The sequence below is a fragment of the Salmo salar genome, chromosome ssa26 (genome assembly GCF_905237065.1).
Source record: "Salmo salar chromosome ssa26, Ssal_v3.1, whole genome shotgun sequence".
Lineage (NCBI taxonomy): Eukaryota > Metazoa > Chordata > Actinopteri > Salmoniformes > Salmonidae > Salmo > Salmo salar.
The window spans coordinates 38,676,807-38,695,999 of record NC_059467.1 but is presented as its reverse complement, the minus strand read 5'-3'; the positions used below and the strand labels follow the sequence as shown (position 1 = coordinate 38,695,999).

General features: G+C 43.9%; 1 protein-coding gene across 6 annotated transcripts in view; it reads left to right on the top strand.

Annotated features, from left to right (window-relative positions):
* Positions 1-17,734, top strand: part of LOC106587826 (homeodomain-interacting protein kinase 3) — a 91,055-nt gene extending 73,321 nt beyond the window's left edge. For 3 of the 6 annotated variants that reach the window (XM_045708069.1, XM_045708072.1, XM_045708067.1), the window contains 11 exons: positions 392-576; positions 3,705-3,867; positions 6,032-6,155; positions 6,341-6,462; positions 6,914-7,041; positions 7,368-7,538; positions 7,627-7,947; positions 10,221-10,367; positions 10,753-11,012; positions 12,369-12,502; positions 12,636-17,734. In XM_045708069.1, coding sequence (XP_045564025.1) covers positions 392-576; positions 3,705-3,867; positions 6,032-6,155; positions 6,341-6,462; positions 6,914-7,041; positions 7,368-7,538; positions 7,627-7,947; positions 10,221-10,367; positions 10,753-11,012; positions 12,369-12,502; positions 12,636-13,079 — 2,199 coding nt within the window. In that variant the 3' untranslated portion in view covers positions 13,080-17,734. Of the gene's footprint in view, positions 1-391; positions 577-3,704; positions 3,868-6,031; positions 6,156-6,282; positions 6,463-6,913; positions 7,042-7,367; positions 7,539-7,626; positions 7,948-10,220; positions 10,368-10,752; positions 11,013-12,368; positions 12,503-12,635 lie in introns of all 6 variants that reach the window. The other 3 variants (XM_045708068.1, XM_045708071.1, XM_045708070.1) reach the window with 3 other exon arrangements.
* Positions 17,735-19,193: the final 1,459 nt, after the last annotated feature.

Below are 19,193 nucleotides of genomic sequence, written 5' to 3'. Positions count from 1 at the left end.
GGGGTTGTAGATATGTAGAGACGGGGGTGATGTAGAGACAGGGGTGATGTAGAATGCTGTAGAGACGGGGGTGATGTAGAGACGGGGGTGATGTAGAATGCTGTAGATGTGAAAAATGCCTCATCGTTCTCAAGTTCCACTTATCACAATGGTTGGTTTGATGTTTTTACTTTTGATAAACTTCTGCAAAATGTCTGGTATTTTTAACATAGGAAACGATTATTCCAGCTTAGCATAGTGACTGTTTATACTGTTTGTCCCCTTAACCAAGTCTCCCTTGACTTGTAAAGCTGGTTTAAAACTTCCTGAGGCTCCAGATGAAATGCACAAAAGTTGGGAAAGATGACAGATGACTAGTTCTCCTGAGCCCTGACCTGCCTCTCTCTCCCAGGTGAACTTGTTGATGAATCTGGAAGGTAGTGACCTGTTGGCAGAGAAGGTGGACCGAAGAGAGTTTGTAGGCCTGCTGAAGAGGATGTTGTGGATCGATGCGGAGAAGAGGATTGCCCCCGTTGAGGCGCTCAGCCACTCCTTTATGTCCATGCAACACCTGCTCGACTTCCCCCATAGCAACCAGTGAGTTTACCCCACTGGCTTTCAGGCGGGTTGACCTTTTCGTAGAGAAGAGACTAGAGGTCGACCGATTATGATTTTTCAACGCCGATACCGATTAATCCGCCGTTTATTAAAAAATTTTTGCTTTTTATTTTATTTATTTATTTATTTGTAATAATGACAATTACAACAATACTGAATGAACACTTATTTTAACTTAATATAATACATCAATAAAATCAATTTAGCCTCAAATAAATAATGAAACATCTTCAATTTGGTTTAAATAATGCAAAAACAAAGTGTTGGAGAAGAAAGTAAAAGTGCAATATGTGCCATGTAAGAAAGCTAACGTTTAAGTTCCTTGCTCAGAACATGAGAACATATGAAAGCTGGTGGTTCCTTTTAACATGAGTCTTCAATATTCCCAGGTAAGAAGTTTTAGGTTGTAGTTATTATAGGAATTATAGGACTATTTCTCTCTATACCATTTGTATTTCATATACCTTTGACTATTGGATGTTCTTATAGGCACTTTAGTATTGCCAGTGTAACAGTATGCCTTACGTCCCTGTCCTCGCTCCTACCTGGGCTCGAACCAGGAACACATCGACAACAGCCACCCTCGAAGCAGCGTTACCCATGCAGAGCAAGGGGAACTACTACTGCAAGTCTCAGAGCGAGTGACGTTGAAACGCTATTAGTGCGCACCCCTCTAACTAGCTAGCCATTTCACATCGGTTACACCAGCCTAATCTCGGGAGTTGACAGGCTTGAAGTCATAAACAGCGCAATGCTTGAAGAATTGCGAAGGGCTGCTGGCGAAATGCACGAAAGTGCTGTTTGAATGAATGCTTACGAGCCTGCTGGTGCCTACCACCGCTCAGTCAGAAATAGTCTTCACACAGTTCGCAACGAGCCAGGGGCCCCAAACTGCTGCATATAGCCTGACTCTGTTGTTGAGGTGACACATTTTCCCTAGTTAACTTCTCTAGGGCCAGTGGGACGATTTCGTCCCACCTACGTAACAGCCAGTGGAATCCCGTGGCGCGTTATTCAAATACCTTAGAAATGCTATTACTTCAATTTCTCAAACATATGCCTATTTTACACCATTTTACAGACAAGACTCTCGTTAATCTAACCACACTGTCCGATTTCAAAAAGGCTTTACAAAGAAAGGAAAACATTACATTATGTCAGCAGAGTACCCAGCCAGAAATAATCAGACACCCATTTTTCAAGCTAGCATATAATGTCACATAAACCCAAACCACAGCTAAATGCAGCACTAACCTTTGATCTTCATCAGATGACAATCTTAGGACATTATGTTATACAATACATGCATGTTTTGTTCAATCAAGTTCATATTTATATCAAAAACCAGCTTTTTACATTAGCATGTGACGTTCAGAACTAGCATACCCCCCGCAAACTTCCGGTGAATTTACTAAATTACTCACGATAAACGTTCACAAAAAACATAACAATTATTTTAAGAATTATAGATACAGAACTCCTCTATGCACTCGCTATGTCCGATTTTAAAATAGCTTTTCGGTGAAAGCACATTTTGCAATATTCTAAGTAGATAGCCCGGCATCACAGGGCTAGCTATTTAGACACCCACCAAGTTTAGCCCTCACCAAAGTCAGATTTACTATAAGAAAAATGTTATTACCTTTGCTGTTCTTCGTCAGAATGCACTCCCAGGACTTCTACTTCAATAACAAATGTTGGTTTGGTTCAAAATAATCCATAGTTGTATCCAAATAGCGGCATTTTGTTCGTGCGTTCAAGACACTATCCGAAAGGGTAAAGAAGGGTGACGCGCCCGACGCGTTTCATTACAAAAGAATTCTAAATATTCCATTACCGTACTTCGAAGCATGTCAACCGCTGTTTAAAATCAATTTTTATGCAGTTTTTCTCGCAAAAAAGCGATAATATTCCGACCGGGAATCTGTGTTTTAGTACAAAGAGAGAGAAAATAAAAACATGGGGTCGCCTCGTGCACGCGCCTCAGTCTCATTGTCCTCTGATAGACCACTTACCAAAGGCGCTAATGTTTTTCAGCCAGGGGCTGGAATTACATCATTCAGCTTTTTCCCGGGTTCTGAGAGCCTATGGGAGCCGTAGGAAGTGTCACGTTACAGCAAAGATCCTCAGTTTTCAATAAAGAGAGTCAAGAAGAACAAGAACTTGTCAGACAGGCCACTTCTTCTCAGGTTTTTGCCTGCCATATGAGTTCTGTTATACTCACAGACACCATTCAAACAGTTTTAGAAACTTTAGGGTGTTTTCTATCCAAAGCCAATAATTATATGCATATTCTAGTTTCTGGGCAGTAGTAATAACTTGATTAAATCGGGTACGTTTTTTATCCGGCAGTGTAAATACTGCCCCCTAGCCCTAACAGGTTAAAAGAAATTCATGTTAGCAGGCAATATTAACTAAATATGCAGGTTTAAAAATATATACTTGTGTATTGATTTTAAGAAAGACATTGATGTTTATGGTTAGGTACACGTTGAAGCAACGACAGTCCTTTTTCACAAATGCGCACCGCATCGATTATATGCAACGCAGGACAGGCTAGATAAACTACTAATATCATCAACCATGTGTAGTTAAGTAGTGATTATGATTGATTGATTGTTTTTTCTAAGATAAGTTTAATGCTAGCTAGCAACTTACCTTGGCTTCTTACTGCATTCGCTTAACAGGCAGGCTCCTCGAGGAGTGCAATGTAAAGCAGGTGGTTAGAGCGTTGGACTAGTAAGGTTGCAAGATTGAATCCCCGAGCTGACAAGGTAAAATCTGTCATTCTGCCCCTGAACAAGGCAGTTAACCCACCGTTCCTAGGCCGTCATTGAAAATAAGAATGTGTTCTTAGCTGACTTGCCTAGTTAAATAAAGGTGTAAAAAAATATATATATAAAAAAAAGACGGTGTCCAAAAATACCTATTTACCCATTATGAAAACTTGAAATCGGCCCTAATTAATTGGCCATTCCGATTAATCGGTCGTCCTCTAGAAGAGACATGGTGAAACATGTAGTTATTTGTAAAAGGAGGACAAGCATAAAGGCCTGGTGTACTGTGATGAAAATAACTCCAACCCCCTCCTTTCCTCTCTCCATCAGTGTCAAATCATGTTTCCACATCATGGACGTAACCCGGTCTCGTCCCGGTCCTTATGACACACTCAACCGGAACAAAGCCCCCTTCATCAGACCGGTGACCACGACCACCACCACAGTTAACCTGACCGGGCCCTTCAGCAAGATGGCCGCCATCCACAACCAAGTAAGCAGGAGGGAAACATTTCCATATGTTGGACTATACGTTTATATGAACAGATGGCTATATGACAATGTACCACTGCTAGAGCTGTTAGACTGTATATTAGATGTGACTGGAGACAGTTGTATCAGACAAGGTCTTCCATTTGAGAAACAGCTAGACCAAGGCGTGTCTTCCCCTGACCCAGACCTCCAGATGGTAGGATGGATGACATGGGGCTTTATCGTCCCCCTCATCCTCACGTGGAACTGTAGCCGTTCACCTTCGAGGTCGTGGCGACGCCAGGACGTTACGTAGGCTATGTCATGGCGACAGCGCGGGTGCGTTGTGTTGCTGAGGGGAGAGATGGTTGAAGTTTGGAGCCATCTGATCCTATTAGACAGATGGCTTCAACTGGCCTCATACTGTCATGTTTTCACTTTGTTATTCTAAATACCAACCAGCTATTTCTGGAAATACAAGTCAATCTTTGTCAATACATTAGAAGTCCATTCTCATATCAACTGTTGGTACAATGTGAAGGTGATGGCGTCTGAACCTCATATACCACAAGCACAAATTTAAGCCCAATTGAATGAAGTTGATGTATCGACACATCCTTAATTCTTGTGCATTTGTGTTCAGTATTTACCCTTGTGGGGGGGGGGGGACTGAATGGGTGGTCTCTAGTAAAGCCTTGCATGTGTAAAACGCATCCGCTCTGATGTAGGTGAACTTTGATTCGTTCCAGTTACAGGAAGTATTTGGTGGAAAAATGCACCAGATCTCCCAGTATTCACCTCTCAAAGAGTGCTTTGTGTTGACTGTCATGTGTATGGGGGGGCTGGTCCCTATTCTGTGTGGACTTTTTGATTGGACTTTCCAGACCTTTGATCATGTTGGATTCAGCCCTGGTCTAATTCCCTGGATCCAATATTGTAGGCCGGGCACAAGAGGTCAGAGCAGTGACCTCTGAACCACAGGCACCGGCTTCTGCTCTGTTCTTTGTTTATTCATAAAGTGTCTGAGTAGGACTGCTGATCTAGGATCAGTTTTGCCTTTTAAATTATTTAATAATACGATTATATGGACAGATCCTAGATCAGTACTCTTACTCTATGCTTGGTGCGTAGGCCCCTGCTGTTTGGCTCAGACTCCAGACAGGCAGGTCGCCATCTACTGGGGATGTGAGGCTAATGCGGATTATATGTTGGAATATCTGCTACAAGACTTAGTCGAGCGTTAAAGTTGTGGTATTTTTTTTCTTATCTCAGAAACACTTTCTTTATGAAAAATAGGCCTTGAGGCCACAATTCCCCTTATAAGTTGTGCTGATGAAAAAATCCCTGTCGATAGACAGTCTCTGTGTTGATGTAACACATTAGTTTCTGTAGTAGATGTCTGGGTACTCATGTCTCTGTGTTGATCTAACACATTAGTTTCTGTAGTAGATGTCTGGGTACTCATGTCTCTGTGTTGATCTAACACATTAGTTTCTGTAGTAGATGTCTGGGTACTCATGTCTCTGTGTTGATCTAACACATTAGTTTCTGTAGTAGATGTCTGCGTACTCATGTCTCTGTGTTGATCTAACACATTAGTTTCTGTAGTAGATGTCTGCGTACTCATGTCTCTGTGTTGATCTAACACATTAGTTTCTGTAGTAGATGTCTGGGTACTCATGTCTCTGTGTTGATGTAACACATTAGTTTCTGTAGTAGATGTCTGGGTACTCATGTCTCTGTGTTGATCTAACACATTAGTTTCTGTAGTAGATGTCTGGGTACTCATGTCTCTGTGTTGATCTAACACATTAGTTTCTGTAGTAGATGTCTGGGTACTCATGTCTCTGTGTTGATCTAACACATTAGTTTCTGTAGTAGATGTCTGCGTACTCATGTCTCTGTGTTGATCTAACACATTAGTTTCTGTAGTAGATGTCTGCGTACTCATGTCTCTGTGTTGATCTAACACATTAGTTTCTGTAGTAGATGTCTGGGTACTCATGTCTCTGTGTTGATGTAACACATTAGTTTCTGTAGTAGATGTCTGGGTACTCATGTCTCTGTGTTGATCTAACACATTAGTTTCTGTAGTAGATGTCTGGGTACTCATGTCTCTGTGTTGATCTAACACATTAGTTTCTGTAGTAGATGTCTGGGTACTCATGTCTCTGTGTTGTCTTCAGGCTTTAGCCCCCTCGGCCCCCTCAGTGATGCACCCTGGGATACCGCTCCAAACAGGAAATGGCCAGTTTGGCTGCAGCGACTCATTTCAACAGGCACTCATCCTGTGCCCCCCAACGATGCAGGGTATGACTTCTTAATCTTCTCTCTTTCTCCCCCCCTCTCTTTCTCCTCCCATCCTCTCTTCTATCTCTTTCTCCTCCCATCCTCTCTCTTCTCTCTTTCCTCCCTCCTTTCCATCTACCTCCTATAGCAAAATCTACTGACTTGGACTTACTGTGGAACACATGTTTCCCTTTCCGGTCCTCCAGGAATCCCCACTAACGCGGCCAAGCCACAGGGCTACTCCGTACGCATGGAGACTGCTGTGCCTCTGGTCACCCAAGCTCCCTCCATTCAGCCCCTACAGATCAGACCTGGGCTCATCACACAGGTAACGAGAAGAGAGGGGGGAGCGGGAGAGAGAGAAAGTCCCTAGTATTCGGGCTAGCTGTGATTGAGTGATTCAGACCAACAGAGAAACTGACAGTGGTGGAGAATCAGCAAGACACAGCCTGGATGCATTTGTGCTGGGGATGTTTTGAATGTATTCAACTGAAATGTGTCTTCCGCATTTAACCCAACCCCTCTGAATCAGAGAGGTGGGGGGGGGGCTGCTATAATTGTCATCCATGTCTCCGGCGCCCGGGGAACAGTGGGTTAACTGCCTTGCTCAGGGGCAGAAAGAAAGATTTTTACCTTGTCAGCTCGGGGATTTGATCCAGCAATCTTTCGGTTACTGGCCCAACGCTCTAACCACTAGGCTACCTGCTGCCCTATACAACTGAATGAATAAGTTTAGATAGCTATAGAAACCATGGAAACGGTGTTCCTCTCCCTTGCAGCAGACCTGGTCTAACTGCCCCCAGCAGATCCTGGTGCCCGCCTGGCAGCAGGTGACTCCAATGGCGCCCCCACCAGCCACCATGGCGTCCGACCCTGTGGCAGGTCCACAGAGACTGGGAGAATGGGGGTGAGTGTTATCTGTCAGCTGTTGACTGACTGTGCTCTTTAGAGACTGTCAGTGACTAATTTGTTTTTTTCCCCCGTAAGGAGCCAATAGGGAAGCTCCAAATGAATTTCTTGAAACTGCATTGTCGATCAGTCTGTTTTGTTGCTATGCTCTACCCTTGACAAAGACTTCTCTGAGAATATTGGACACAGTGTGATGGCTGTCTGTCATACTGATGGAGAATGAGTCACATGCCTCTCCTTTGAAGCAAGCGAGTGAGATCAGTCAGTTAAGTCTCTAATATAGCTAATAACCTTTAGCTCGTTACCCTGTCTTGTCATTTGCAGGAAAGTGCGTCCCCATGGCAACCATTACAGCTCTATGATGCCCCACCACCATCAGCCGCTCTTAACCAACCAGATGACCATGTCTGCCCACCAGCCAATCAGCATAGGCATCGCACACGTGGTGTGGCCACAGCCCTCTGCTAACAAGAGAAACAAGCCCTGCTTTAACAGGTAAACACATGCGCGCTCACGCACGTATGCACGCGCGCACACACAATCTGATCATAAAATCCCCTTCCTGTCATTTATTTCTCCCTAGAGGCAACAATTTCACCTACAACACCAACACCCAAAACTCAGCATGCCAGTCCCCAAAGATGGCCGACACCGCGAGGAATGTCCCAGAGGAGAGATTCCCGGAGGCAGGGCGAGCTGTACAGCCGGAACCTGAACCGGCGCAGGAGGAGGAGTCTAGCTGCTGTAAGGCAGGTTCAGACTCCGAAGAGCAGTCTCTCTCTTATAAGCAGCGGCAGGCCATGGTGATGTCTGATCTGGCCAGCCCCACTGTCACTGTCATTAGTATCAGCAGTGATGAGGAAGAGGAGGAGGAAGAGAGAACACGGAGACACTCACTGGGGGAGTAAGTAACTATCTCAAGCTACTCCAAAATCGGTCTCTTCAAATATCCACTACAGTCCAAAATCTTCAAATATCCACTACAGTCCAAAATCTTCAAATATCCACTACAGTCCAAAATCTTCAAATATCCACTACAGTCCAAAATCTTCAAATATCAACTACAGTCCAAAATCTTCAAATATCCACTACAGTCCAAAATCTTCAAATATCCACTACAGTCCAAAATCTTCAAATATCCACTACAGTCCAAAATCTTCAAATATCCACTACAGTCCAAAATCTTCAAATATCCACTACAGTCCAAAATCTTCAAATATCCACTACAGTCCAAAATCTTCAAATATCCACTACAGTCCAAAATCTTCAAATATCCACTACAGTCCAAAATCTTCAAATATCCACTACAGTCCAAAATCTTCAAATATCCACTACAGTCCAAAATCTTCAAATATCCACTACAGTCCAAAATCTTCAAATATCCACTACAGTCCAAAATCTTCAAATATCCACTACAGTCCAAAATCTTCAAATATCGAAGTCATTATCGCCTCAAACTCTGTATGTACAGTTGAAGTCGGAAGTTTACATACACCTCAGCCAAATACATTTAATGTCCGTTTTTTATCATTCCTGACATTTAATCCTAAATTCCCTGTTTTAGGTCAAATAGGATCACCACTTTATTTTAAGAATGTGAAATGTCAGAGTAATAGTAGAGAGAATGATTTATTTCACCTTTTATTTCTTTCATCACATTCCCAGTGGGTCAGAAGTTTACATACACTCAATTAGTTTTTGATAGCATTGCCTTTAAATTGTTTAACTTGGGTCAAACGTTTCGGGTAGCCTTCCACAAGCTTCCCACAATAAGTTGGGTGAATTTTGGCCCATTCCTCCTGACAGAGCTGGTGTAACTGAGTCAGGTTTTTTAGGCCTGCTTGCACACATACACTTTTTCAGTTCTGCCCACACATTTTCTGTAGGATTGAGGTCAGGGCTTTGTGATGGCCACTCCAATACCTTGACTTTGTTGTCCTTAAGCCATTTTGCACCAACTTTGGAAGTATGCTTGGGATCATTGTCCATTTGGAAGACCCATTTGCGACCAAGCTTTAATTTCCTGACTGATGTCTTGAGATGTTGCCTCAATATATCCACATATTTTTCCTTCCTCATGATGCCATCTATTTTGTGAAGTGCACCAGTCCCTCCAACAGCAAAGCACCCCACAACATGATGCTGCCACCCCCGTGCTTCACGGTTGGGATGGTGTTCTTCGGCTTGCAAGCTTCTCCCTTTCTCCTCCAAACATAACAATGGTCATTATGGCCAAACCGTTCTATTTCTTTTTCATCAGACCAGAGGACATTTCTCCAAAAAGTACGATCTTTGTCCCCATGTGCAGTTGCAAACCATAGTCAGTTTTTTTTAATGGAGGTTTTCGAGCAGTGGCTTCTTCCTTGCTGAGCGGCGTTTCAGGTTACGTCGATATAGGACTCGTTTTACCGTGGATATAGATACCTTTGTACCTGTTTCCATCTTCATAAGGTCCTTTGCTGTTGTTCTTGGATTGATTTGCACTTTTCGCACCAAGGTACGTTCATCTCTAGGAGACAAAATGCGTCTCCTTCCTGAGAGGTATGACAGCTGTGTGGTCCCATGGTGTTTATACTTGCGTACTATTGTTTGTACAGATGAACGTGGTACCTTCAGATGTTTTTTTTTCTGAGGTCTTGGCTGATTTCTTTTGATTCCCCATGATGTCAAGCAAAGAGGCACAGAGTTTGAAGGTAGGCCTTGTAATACATCCACAGGTACACCTCCAATTGACTAAAATGATGTCAGTTAGCCTATTAGAAGCTTCTAAAGCCATGACATCATTTTCTGGAATTTTCCAAGCTGTTTAAAGGCACAGTCAACTTAGTGTATGTGAACTTCTGACCCACTGGAATTGTGATACAGTGAATTATAAGTGAAATAATCTGTCTGTAAACAATTTTTGGAAAAATGACTTAGGACATCTACTTTGTGCATGACAAGTCATTTTTCCAACAATTGTTGGAACCGACTTTTCCAACATTTTTCCAACCGACATGCCAAAACTATAGTTTGTTAACAAGAAATTTGTGGAGTGGTTGAAAAACGAGTTTTAATGACTCCAACCTAAGTGTATGTAAACTTCCGTATCAACTTGTAACTAAAACCCTCTTTTCTCCCCTTCCCCCCCCTCTTTCCATTTCTCTTTCTCTCCCATCCCTCTCCCCCTCCCCCCAGGTGTAAGGGCAGTGCTGAGTGTGAGGCGTGTCAGAGCACAGTGAGTATGGAGAGAGTATGTTCCCTCAGCAGTCCAGACAGCACCCTCAGCACCAGCTCCTCTGCCTCAGCCCAGTCCAGCACCTCGCCATGCAAACGCCCCAACAGGTATGACCCAATGACAACAGCCACACACACACACACATACATGTTGGGCCTTAACCTAAATGTTGCACCTACACCTGTCATACAGTGTGATTGGTCTGGTCTGTTACAGTACAGAATGTATACTCTCTGAGTGTGATTGATCTGGTCTGTTACAGTATAGAATGTATACTGTCCGAGTGTGATTGATCTGGTCTGTTACAGTATAGAATGTATACTGTCTGAGTGTGATTGCTCTGGTCTGTTACAGTACAGAATGTATGCTGTCTGAGTGTGATTGCTCCTGTCTGTTACAGTATAGAATGTATACTCTCTGAGCGTGATTGCTCTGGTCTGTTACAGTATAGAATGTATACTCTCTGAGTGTGATTGCTCTGGTCTGTTACAGTATGTCAGATGACGAGCAGGAGAGCGGTTGTGACATTGTAGACGGCTCGCCTTCCTCCGACTCCTCTGGCCCTAGCAACAGCCCCTTCACCGAACGACGCTACATCGCCGACGCCAACCAGAACCGCGGGCCCCGTGTGGCGTGCGTCGCCCCAGTAACGGAGCCCAGAAAGCCAGCTGTGCGCACCATGGTGGTGCCGCCCATGAGGGTGCAGAATAACAACCCCCGCCCACACATCAACGAGACGCTAGGCAACACCAGTAAGCATCTAACACACACACACACACACACACCGGACACCTGATTCACCCACAGGAAACAGACACCCGGCTGATTCACCCTAGACGTACACTTGACACACCTAGTTCACACAGCCCTATGGTTGAACAAACAGGTTGAGTAGTCATGAACAGGTGGCCACAGTTCTCTCATCATAGGTAACCACAACACACACCTAGCCCAGGGCAGACAGGGCAACAGATAACACAGCAGGTTACATGTACAGTACACACTGGAACATGGAACCCAGTGACACAACAGTAGCCTTAATCTGTCAGGATTGTCAGTGATCAGCCACACACAGACACAGGGCTAACAGGGTCACTGCTGATGATGTCTGCTCCACAGGTCACATGGTGTGGGATAACTCCTCGTTTATAGGGCACAGAGGTACTCGCAGGTGATTATGGCTGCAGCCCTGACCTCTCACCTCAGACCTCTTGGCTTCAGCCTCTGGAGTGGACTTGTGTTTCCTGTAGACTGTCTACTCTGGTTGCAGCTAGCTTCTTGTTGACAGCCCTTTCTTTGAATCTATCCTTTATTCTACCTGTGTGGATCTGGAGCTTATGAAGCTACGTATGACAGGCCTAACATCCCCTGGAACGCTTTACAGCCTGACTTAGGCCTTCATAGACATGGATGACAACCAGACACGTACACATGCGCCACATCGTGTTCGCTGGCTGTCATGAACACTTAGATGTTTATGAATGCGTTCGTGGGGTGTTACTGAGGGGTTATGTATGTCATAAGTAGTCTTCATAACAGCTGTGGTCTTCTCCCTCTGTTCCTGGGGCTGGGCTTTTTTAAGGTCCCTGTTTATAGATCATTTATAAATCCTCAGTGAAAATCGCACTGTCTCCTATGGCCTCTCATGTCCCAGCCAGGTCCCTCCCATAGCTGACATTCAGAAACACTCCCCAGCTAAAGCCCACAGAAAAGGCCACAACTTGCTATTCTAGTGCTACTAGGGGGGTATTAATAGCCAATGGTATGACCCCCACTATGAATACGAACCAGCTTACCTACCCATTTGGCTTCCATCCCTTCACAAGATCCCAGATCAGTTAAAGTCTATTTCTAAACATCCACATGATGCTTGGGGAACAGATGGCACTTGTTAAAGAGCTGTGTTTGGTCAAACCCAGTGGAAGTCAGTGATGAGCATATCACACTGGCTGATGGATATTACAGTCAGGGTTTAACTCTACTGTCTCTGTGGGTTGATGCTGCTGCCATCATGATGTGTCTGTGTTTAAACTCATCCCTCTCTTTCATTTCCTCTCTACCTCCCTCCCCCCCCTCTCTCTCTGTCTCGGTCTCTCGCTTCCCTCCAGTCTTAGAGTCTTTCCAGTTCAAAGGGCGAGGTATCCCGGGGCGTCAACCACACCACTCCATCCCCCTCCTCAACCGGCCACAGAAGATCACTGCATTCCAGCCCCAGCAACAGCAGCCTATGGGCTTTGGACAGGTCAACACACACACACACACACACACACACACACACACACACACACACACACACACACACACACACACACACACACACACACAGATGTAATATGTGTATGATATCTAACCACCCCTTTTCTCTCCATTTCCAGCTCCAGCATTACGGCTCCTGCCACCAGGAATGGAATGGAAACTATGCCCACCGGCGCCCGCAGGCCTACATCCCCCCCACTATGCATGGGCACTCCTTTACCCTACCCCACGGCAGCCCCAACCACACTACAGGTCCCCGCCAGCATACCCTTCTGTCCTACCCCCCCCCTGGGCCCCTGGTCACAGCAGCCCCTGTGGCCCACATCCTGGCCTCCCCTGGGGCCTCGCGGCCCGTCCTGCAGCCCGCCTACAGCATCTCTCACCCAGGCGGTATTGTCCACCAGGTCACTGTGGGCATCAACCCCCGGCTGCTGCCCTCGCCCACCCTTCACCCCCAGGGCCAGTTCAAGGCCCTCTTCCCCCCGCACCCCTACATGGCCTCGCCCGCCTACGCCACCTTCCCCCTCAGCCCCACCAAACTCAACCAGTACCCCTACATCTGACAGGGTCCTGGAGCCGTCCGCCCCCCCAGATGCACCTCGCGCCCCCCGGGGGCCAAGAGAGCAGCAGGAGGGGCCTTCTCAGAATACACAACAAACAACCACAACATGGTTTTCATGTCCAGAGCCATGGCACAACCACAGAGAAACAAGCTATTTTTATGAATCATGTAGACTTGGGTGCAATTGAACTATGAGCTATAAAAAATAAAATCAAAAAGTTTGGGTGGAGGATGAGGGGAGGGAGGCAAGGAAGGAAGGACAGATGGAATGAATGAATGTAAGTAGATAAGTAACTCACTCTCAATGTGTTTTGCACATTTAATATACCTTCACATTAGCTCTTCTACCAATACTCCTCAAAAAACAGGTGACTAATCGGGTGGCGTTGCTAGGTCAGACGTGGCACCCCCTTATCCCAGCTATTTTTCTATATTGCCTTCTGAACGTGTACAAGACACATCCACATTTGTAAAGCCATTCAGTCTCTAGCTCGATAGGCCGACAGATGCACATGTTGTCCACGGTGTGTGTCGTACCGCGTTTGAAGTATTTGTACCTTTTCTCAGTGTCTTTGGTGTTTTAAAAACGTGGAGTCACTTAACCGATTTAAAGTAGGGTTGTTGCTCCTCACGCTGCATGTGATCTTGCATGAGCAGATCCAAATGTAAACAGGAAGTTGATACGTTAGACGTCGCTCTTGTTGTTGGCGTCCCGAGACTCGCTGCATCGTATACTTGTCCCCAGCCATAGTGCCTTATATATTTGAGGTGGTTAATGTTACTACTTATATATAAATATATCCATGAATATTTTAATGTACTGGACTGCAGCACTTGAAGGTCCTACCAGTCCATGCATCCTGTGTGTGTGTGGATATATATCCATGCACAGCCTGCATGGACGTGATGTATCGCGGATAGCGATGCTTATAGTTTGGATTCAGTGTATATTTCAGTGTGTAGTGAGTTACTCTTTTGTTCCTTAAAGAAGGACGGCATGCTTTGCTGTAGCAAATGCTCGCTGGTCCGTTTTTCAATGTTCCTTTTTTGTCGTCCCCCCCCCCGAATGAACTAGTGTACAAAGAGCAAGCATTGAATACTTGCTTAATATTTCATAATCAATTTGTATTTAGTGAAACTCTTACTACTAACAGTATTTGTACTGTTCGATGAAACTGCAATACAATCTCTAAATAGGTGTTGATTTTAATTTTTTTGTCTTTGTATTTAAAAAAATGTGTTTGCGTGGGTTTTTCTTTTTTCTAGCTGTGTTACAAGTGTGGTGGGCACGGCTTTGACTTGCTGAGGACAAAAATGCTAATTCATTAACGGTATGGATTCTTCTAAGCCTGAGCAGACCATGCAGTATTTGATATATACATACATACACACGCACACACACATATATATATGAGCTAGTCTACTTAGTGCAGACGCTTAAGGTGTGAGTTTGTCGCGTGCAATTCTCTCATTTATGCATGTGACAAAGTTAACTTTTTTCCCTTTACATTATACCATTTGTTTAAGGTTTATTGGTGTCGACTGCTTATTTTATACATTCCGTCAGGGAGAATATATATATATATATGCTGTGTGCATTTTTCCGTTTGTTTTTGCTAGTTATGTGCGTTGAGTTTTTCGTCTTTTCAAATGAAGTTGCTTGTGCAGCACCAAAGACTGTAATTCATTTCCTGAGCAAGGTAGCTAGATATATTCTGTTTTTACACAATAGACCTCTCTCTAGTATACTGTAGTCGTAGAGCTGGGCTTACATCTCAAAAAAGATTAAAAACATTTAGAATACATGGCTGAGGTTATGTTTAGCTTTTTCCGGGGATTTTAATAAGCCGTATCATTTTTCTTGAATGTATCATAGATAAGCTGCTATATGATCCACAGCTGTGAAATTAGGTGATTTCTCTTAGTTCAAAACTAGCGTTCCTATTTTTGTATAGGTCCCTAATTATCTGAAATAGAAGTGGTTTTGATTTTCTGGGGGTTTTTTTGCGTTCATGTTTGAAGCGTCATTGTAACTACTGTATTGCTGATGATGGACGTTAGTTGCATTCGTTCTGTTTTTGGGGGTCTGTGTGTTTTTGCATCAGTATTTTATCCTTATTAACCGTTTTGGGCTCGTCACTGCATATAAATGGATGTATCAATGTCATTTCATTTTTGTATGTTTTCATATTGGCGTTTTGTAAACGTGTAAAGCTATAGCTTGCAAGATTGATTTAACTTTCTTCATTATGGTAGTAATTTCAGTATACAGTTATAATAATGTATGTTATGTATGGCAGGAGCACTGTGAGGTAGCAGGACACTCAATGGAATGCTTACAGTATGTAACATGTTATCCCCAAGTCACACACCACTAACAACCTGTCAGTAGTCTGGTAGTAAGGGCTTGGCCTGTTGACTCCTCATGGCCCCGCGGGGAATTAAACACAGAATATGTCTGACATGAATTTAGCCCAAGGTGTTTGTTCCCATTCAATATTTTAGAACTTTAAATGATTATTTCCTTTTAAAATATGGATTTTACTCAAACCTTTTATCTGTTCAGTATTGTCACTCTCCGTGACATGAGTGGTTCCCTTCTACATTGGTTACATATTGGAATAATCTGCCTTCTGTTTGTTTAGGAGATTTCTCCATTTTATGGCTCTACCCTTTAGAAGTGTCTCATAACAGAGTGGTGTTTATCAATGGAAATCTCTGGGCATATGTTCTTTACTGATGTTCACACAGTGTGAGCAGCACTGTGTTTGTGCCTTGAGAATCAGAGGGTCAGCGAAATAGGGACAGGGACGATGTTAGTCCCTTATACGGTAACAGTACCCCTCTCCTCTACCTGCTCTGTGTTGTAGGGGGAGGAGGGGTTGAGGATCTAACTAAAATCCATCTTGCAGAATGAAGTGAGTACTGAGTGAGTACTGAGTGAGTACTGAGTGAGTACTGAGTTAGTAATGGCCACTTGACCAAAAATCACCTACAGAAAATGGAACGTTTCACAACCGGACTGTCATTCAACCTGTCATAACAGGGATTACAAAAAATACTTGTTTGATAAGCGTTGTCATGACAGTAGTGTAGAGGACATGTGTTTAATAGATATAGGCCACCAACGTCTCTCTCTCTCACACACACACACACACACACACCGAGAGGCTCTTTGAGTGACGTGCCGATTTAACAGTCCTCTCGATAGTCACTCTTGTTGAACAGCAAATGCAATACTTTGTTATGGTCGTAGTACCACCAAGTGTTCTTACATCTCCCCCTGCCAACTCCGATACTGTGCATATACACCACCAGGTCAGCTGCACTAATCTGTGGGGAAATACTACTGGCTCCAAGTCTGTCATCTTTCCCTTTGTCAGTAAACCTAACACCTTGTAACCATGACAGTCAGGACCAGTGGATAACACACTACTCATTGTAGAACTGAGTAATTAAGGAGAACTCTGAACTCAGTCCAGAGGACTTCTAGACTTTAACCACAAACTGTTGCTGTTCGCAAAGGGCTTGATTTAACAGAGTCTGTTAATAGAGAATTGCTCTGGAATAGATATTTAGTTTGCGTTGTGTTCAAGAGCTCTGTGGAGATTATTGTGGCATCACTTGAAATTCATTACTCTTGAAGCATAAGGTATTACACATTTCAACACCAAAATATTGCCGGACAGGTGTTTTATCAACAATGTTTTCAGTTTCATGCTTTTATGACACTTATCTTTTATTTAGATAAAAAGCTGAAATTACAACAAGGCATGAACTTGGCAGACCTACAGTGCTTGATATGTGTTCTCCAGTGATATAAGCATGTTAAATGTAACTTTATTCCTGTGTAATGGTATTCACCAGCAATGCGCCTGCACAAACTCTCCCACACTTAAAAACAAAGATGGATACAAAGTATGAGAGATCATGGACTGTTTTATTTCTCCAGTTATAACTCCGTATGACAACGACTGGACACATGAATGAACAGTTTTCAGAGAACTCGTACAACATTTTTGAGATGAAACGTAACAACAGAAGACAGCAGTTTGTAAAATTAGCAGTATGATTAATTTCTGATTTTGAAGAATCCTCTAATCTGGTGTGAAGATGTTGATTCAGGGTCTATGTATTAATTCAATGTGATACCGTGTTAAACTTCAATACTTACTATTTGGTTTTGATCACTTCTCAACTTGTATTCCCCTGTTTGGGCGTTCTGGTGGACTGTGTCCGTTCAAAGTTAAATTCATGCTGCAACTTATAGAATCATCTGTTTAGATCACTCATCTAAATAATACACTTGTTATAATCTCAACTGTTACTGTTTTTAATACTTGTAGATTTTTTTGTGGCTTTGTTTTTGTTTTGTTGGTTTTATGCCACACTAGTTTGCCATGTAGCAATTGCACTGTGCAATATTTACAGTACGAGAACTGGGAAAAACGAATTATCTGGATGTGATGTCTCTTAACAGTTTGATAGTGTTTCCTCTAGTTCTCAGTGATTTAGGTGTGACCAAGCCTTTGCTACTTAGTCACGTTAAGCGGGTTTTCCAGGTGACTCTATTGGTGAGTGTCAAAATAAGACTTTATGGTGTATTATTGTCAAGATTCACTTTGAATAAAAAAATCATCTATTGCTGCAAATCCACTTTGTCTCGGTGTGATTTCTTTCTCTCTTGTCTTACTCATCTTTAATGGGGTTGATGAAAGGTATTCTCTGACTTCCTTGACTAATTCCTTTCAGCTCCTCGTGGAACAAACAGCCTTAGCAGTGCATCTCCAGCGGACACTGTTCTGGCCGCTTTTCTTCATTCCCGGTGGTTCTTCTGTTTTTCACCTCTCATTCATCCTTCTCCATGTCTAATCTGTATGGCTCAGTTGGTCGAGCATGGTGCTGGCACTGCCAGGCTAGTGGGTTCCATTCCCTGGGCCCCTATACGTAAAATGTATGCACACATGACTACGTTGCTTTGGATAAAAGCGGCCAGCTAAATGGCTTATATTATAAAGAGGTCACCTTTTTAAGTATTTTTTTTTCTTTTAAGTTGCCGTTGTCTGTTGTCCTTGAAGGCCACCTTGTGGATTAAGATAGTAAAGGTAAATGCTATTGCTATGTTCAGTTTAAAATCAGAATGGGAATTCTCAGCTTCACACATGAATATTCCCAGTAACATCCCACATTTTGAAATACCAATTTCAGCACATTATGACCCAGGACTTGTACTGTATCTCTTATCCCCTCTCATCGTGTGAGTCCATACCATCTCTCTAATCTCTGACAGGTGTCTGTGTTTCCTACTCAGAATCTGGAGAGAACACAGAAGCGGGCATTATCCTTGGACCATCACACAGCATCTACACATCAGCACTCTCAGTCTGACCTCTGAGAGAAGAACGCAACTGAACTCTGCCTCCAGTTTGCCCGTCATCACCTCCAATCTGACAACAGCAACCTGCTGCCACAACCACCAGAGGTCGTAACTCCCTCATTACTAATGCACGCGCTTTCTCTCACACGCTTGACTTGGAGGAGTCACTAAAACCGTGCAGAAAATGATTTCACACCCCAACAATACATTGTCACAACTGGCCCTAGAAGCTGGCCTGAACTTATCGATTTAAGGGCAATGGTTTTTGCTCTGAGCTAAATGTTAGACGTTTGTACTCTACCGCGCATCTCTCATAGTGCCGCGCTGCGCCGCATAGTGATGGGTGGACGGAAGGCAGCGCTCCCCGAGACGCATCCCTAAAGCTCAATGCCTCTTCCTCCGAGCCGCGGACAGCAGGCGAGACCCTTGGACCGCTTCGCTAACTGTCCAGACACGGATTGATTGATCAGATGTCTTGTTCACGACCGACACTTCAACCATGCATTCACTGGAAACGCAAATGGCTCCCCGTTTGAGGAGTGCGCGGAGAGATTTCCCCAAACTGCATACCTGCGGCGCGGCGGCTGGAGACGGGCGCTCACCGGGATGGATAGGAGTGCGAGAAGCGGGGTGGTTTCGGAGAACCAGGAGAAGAGATGGAGCAGAAGGGATGTCTGCAAACTGCCTGTTATACATAGGAATGGTCTTACTTCTGTTGCAGTGTGCGCAGGCCACAGA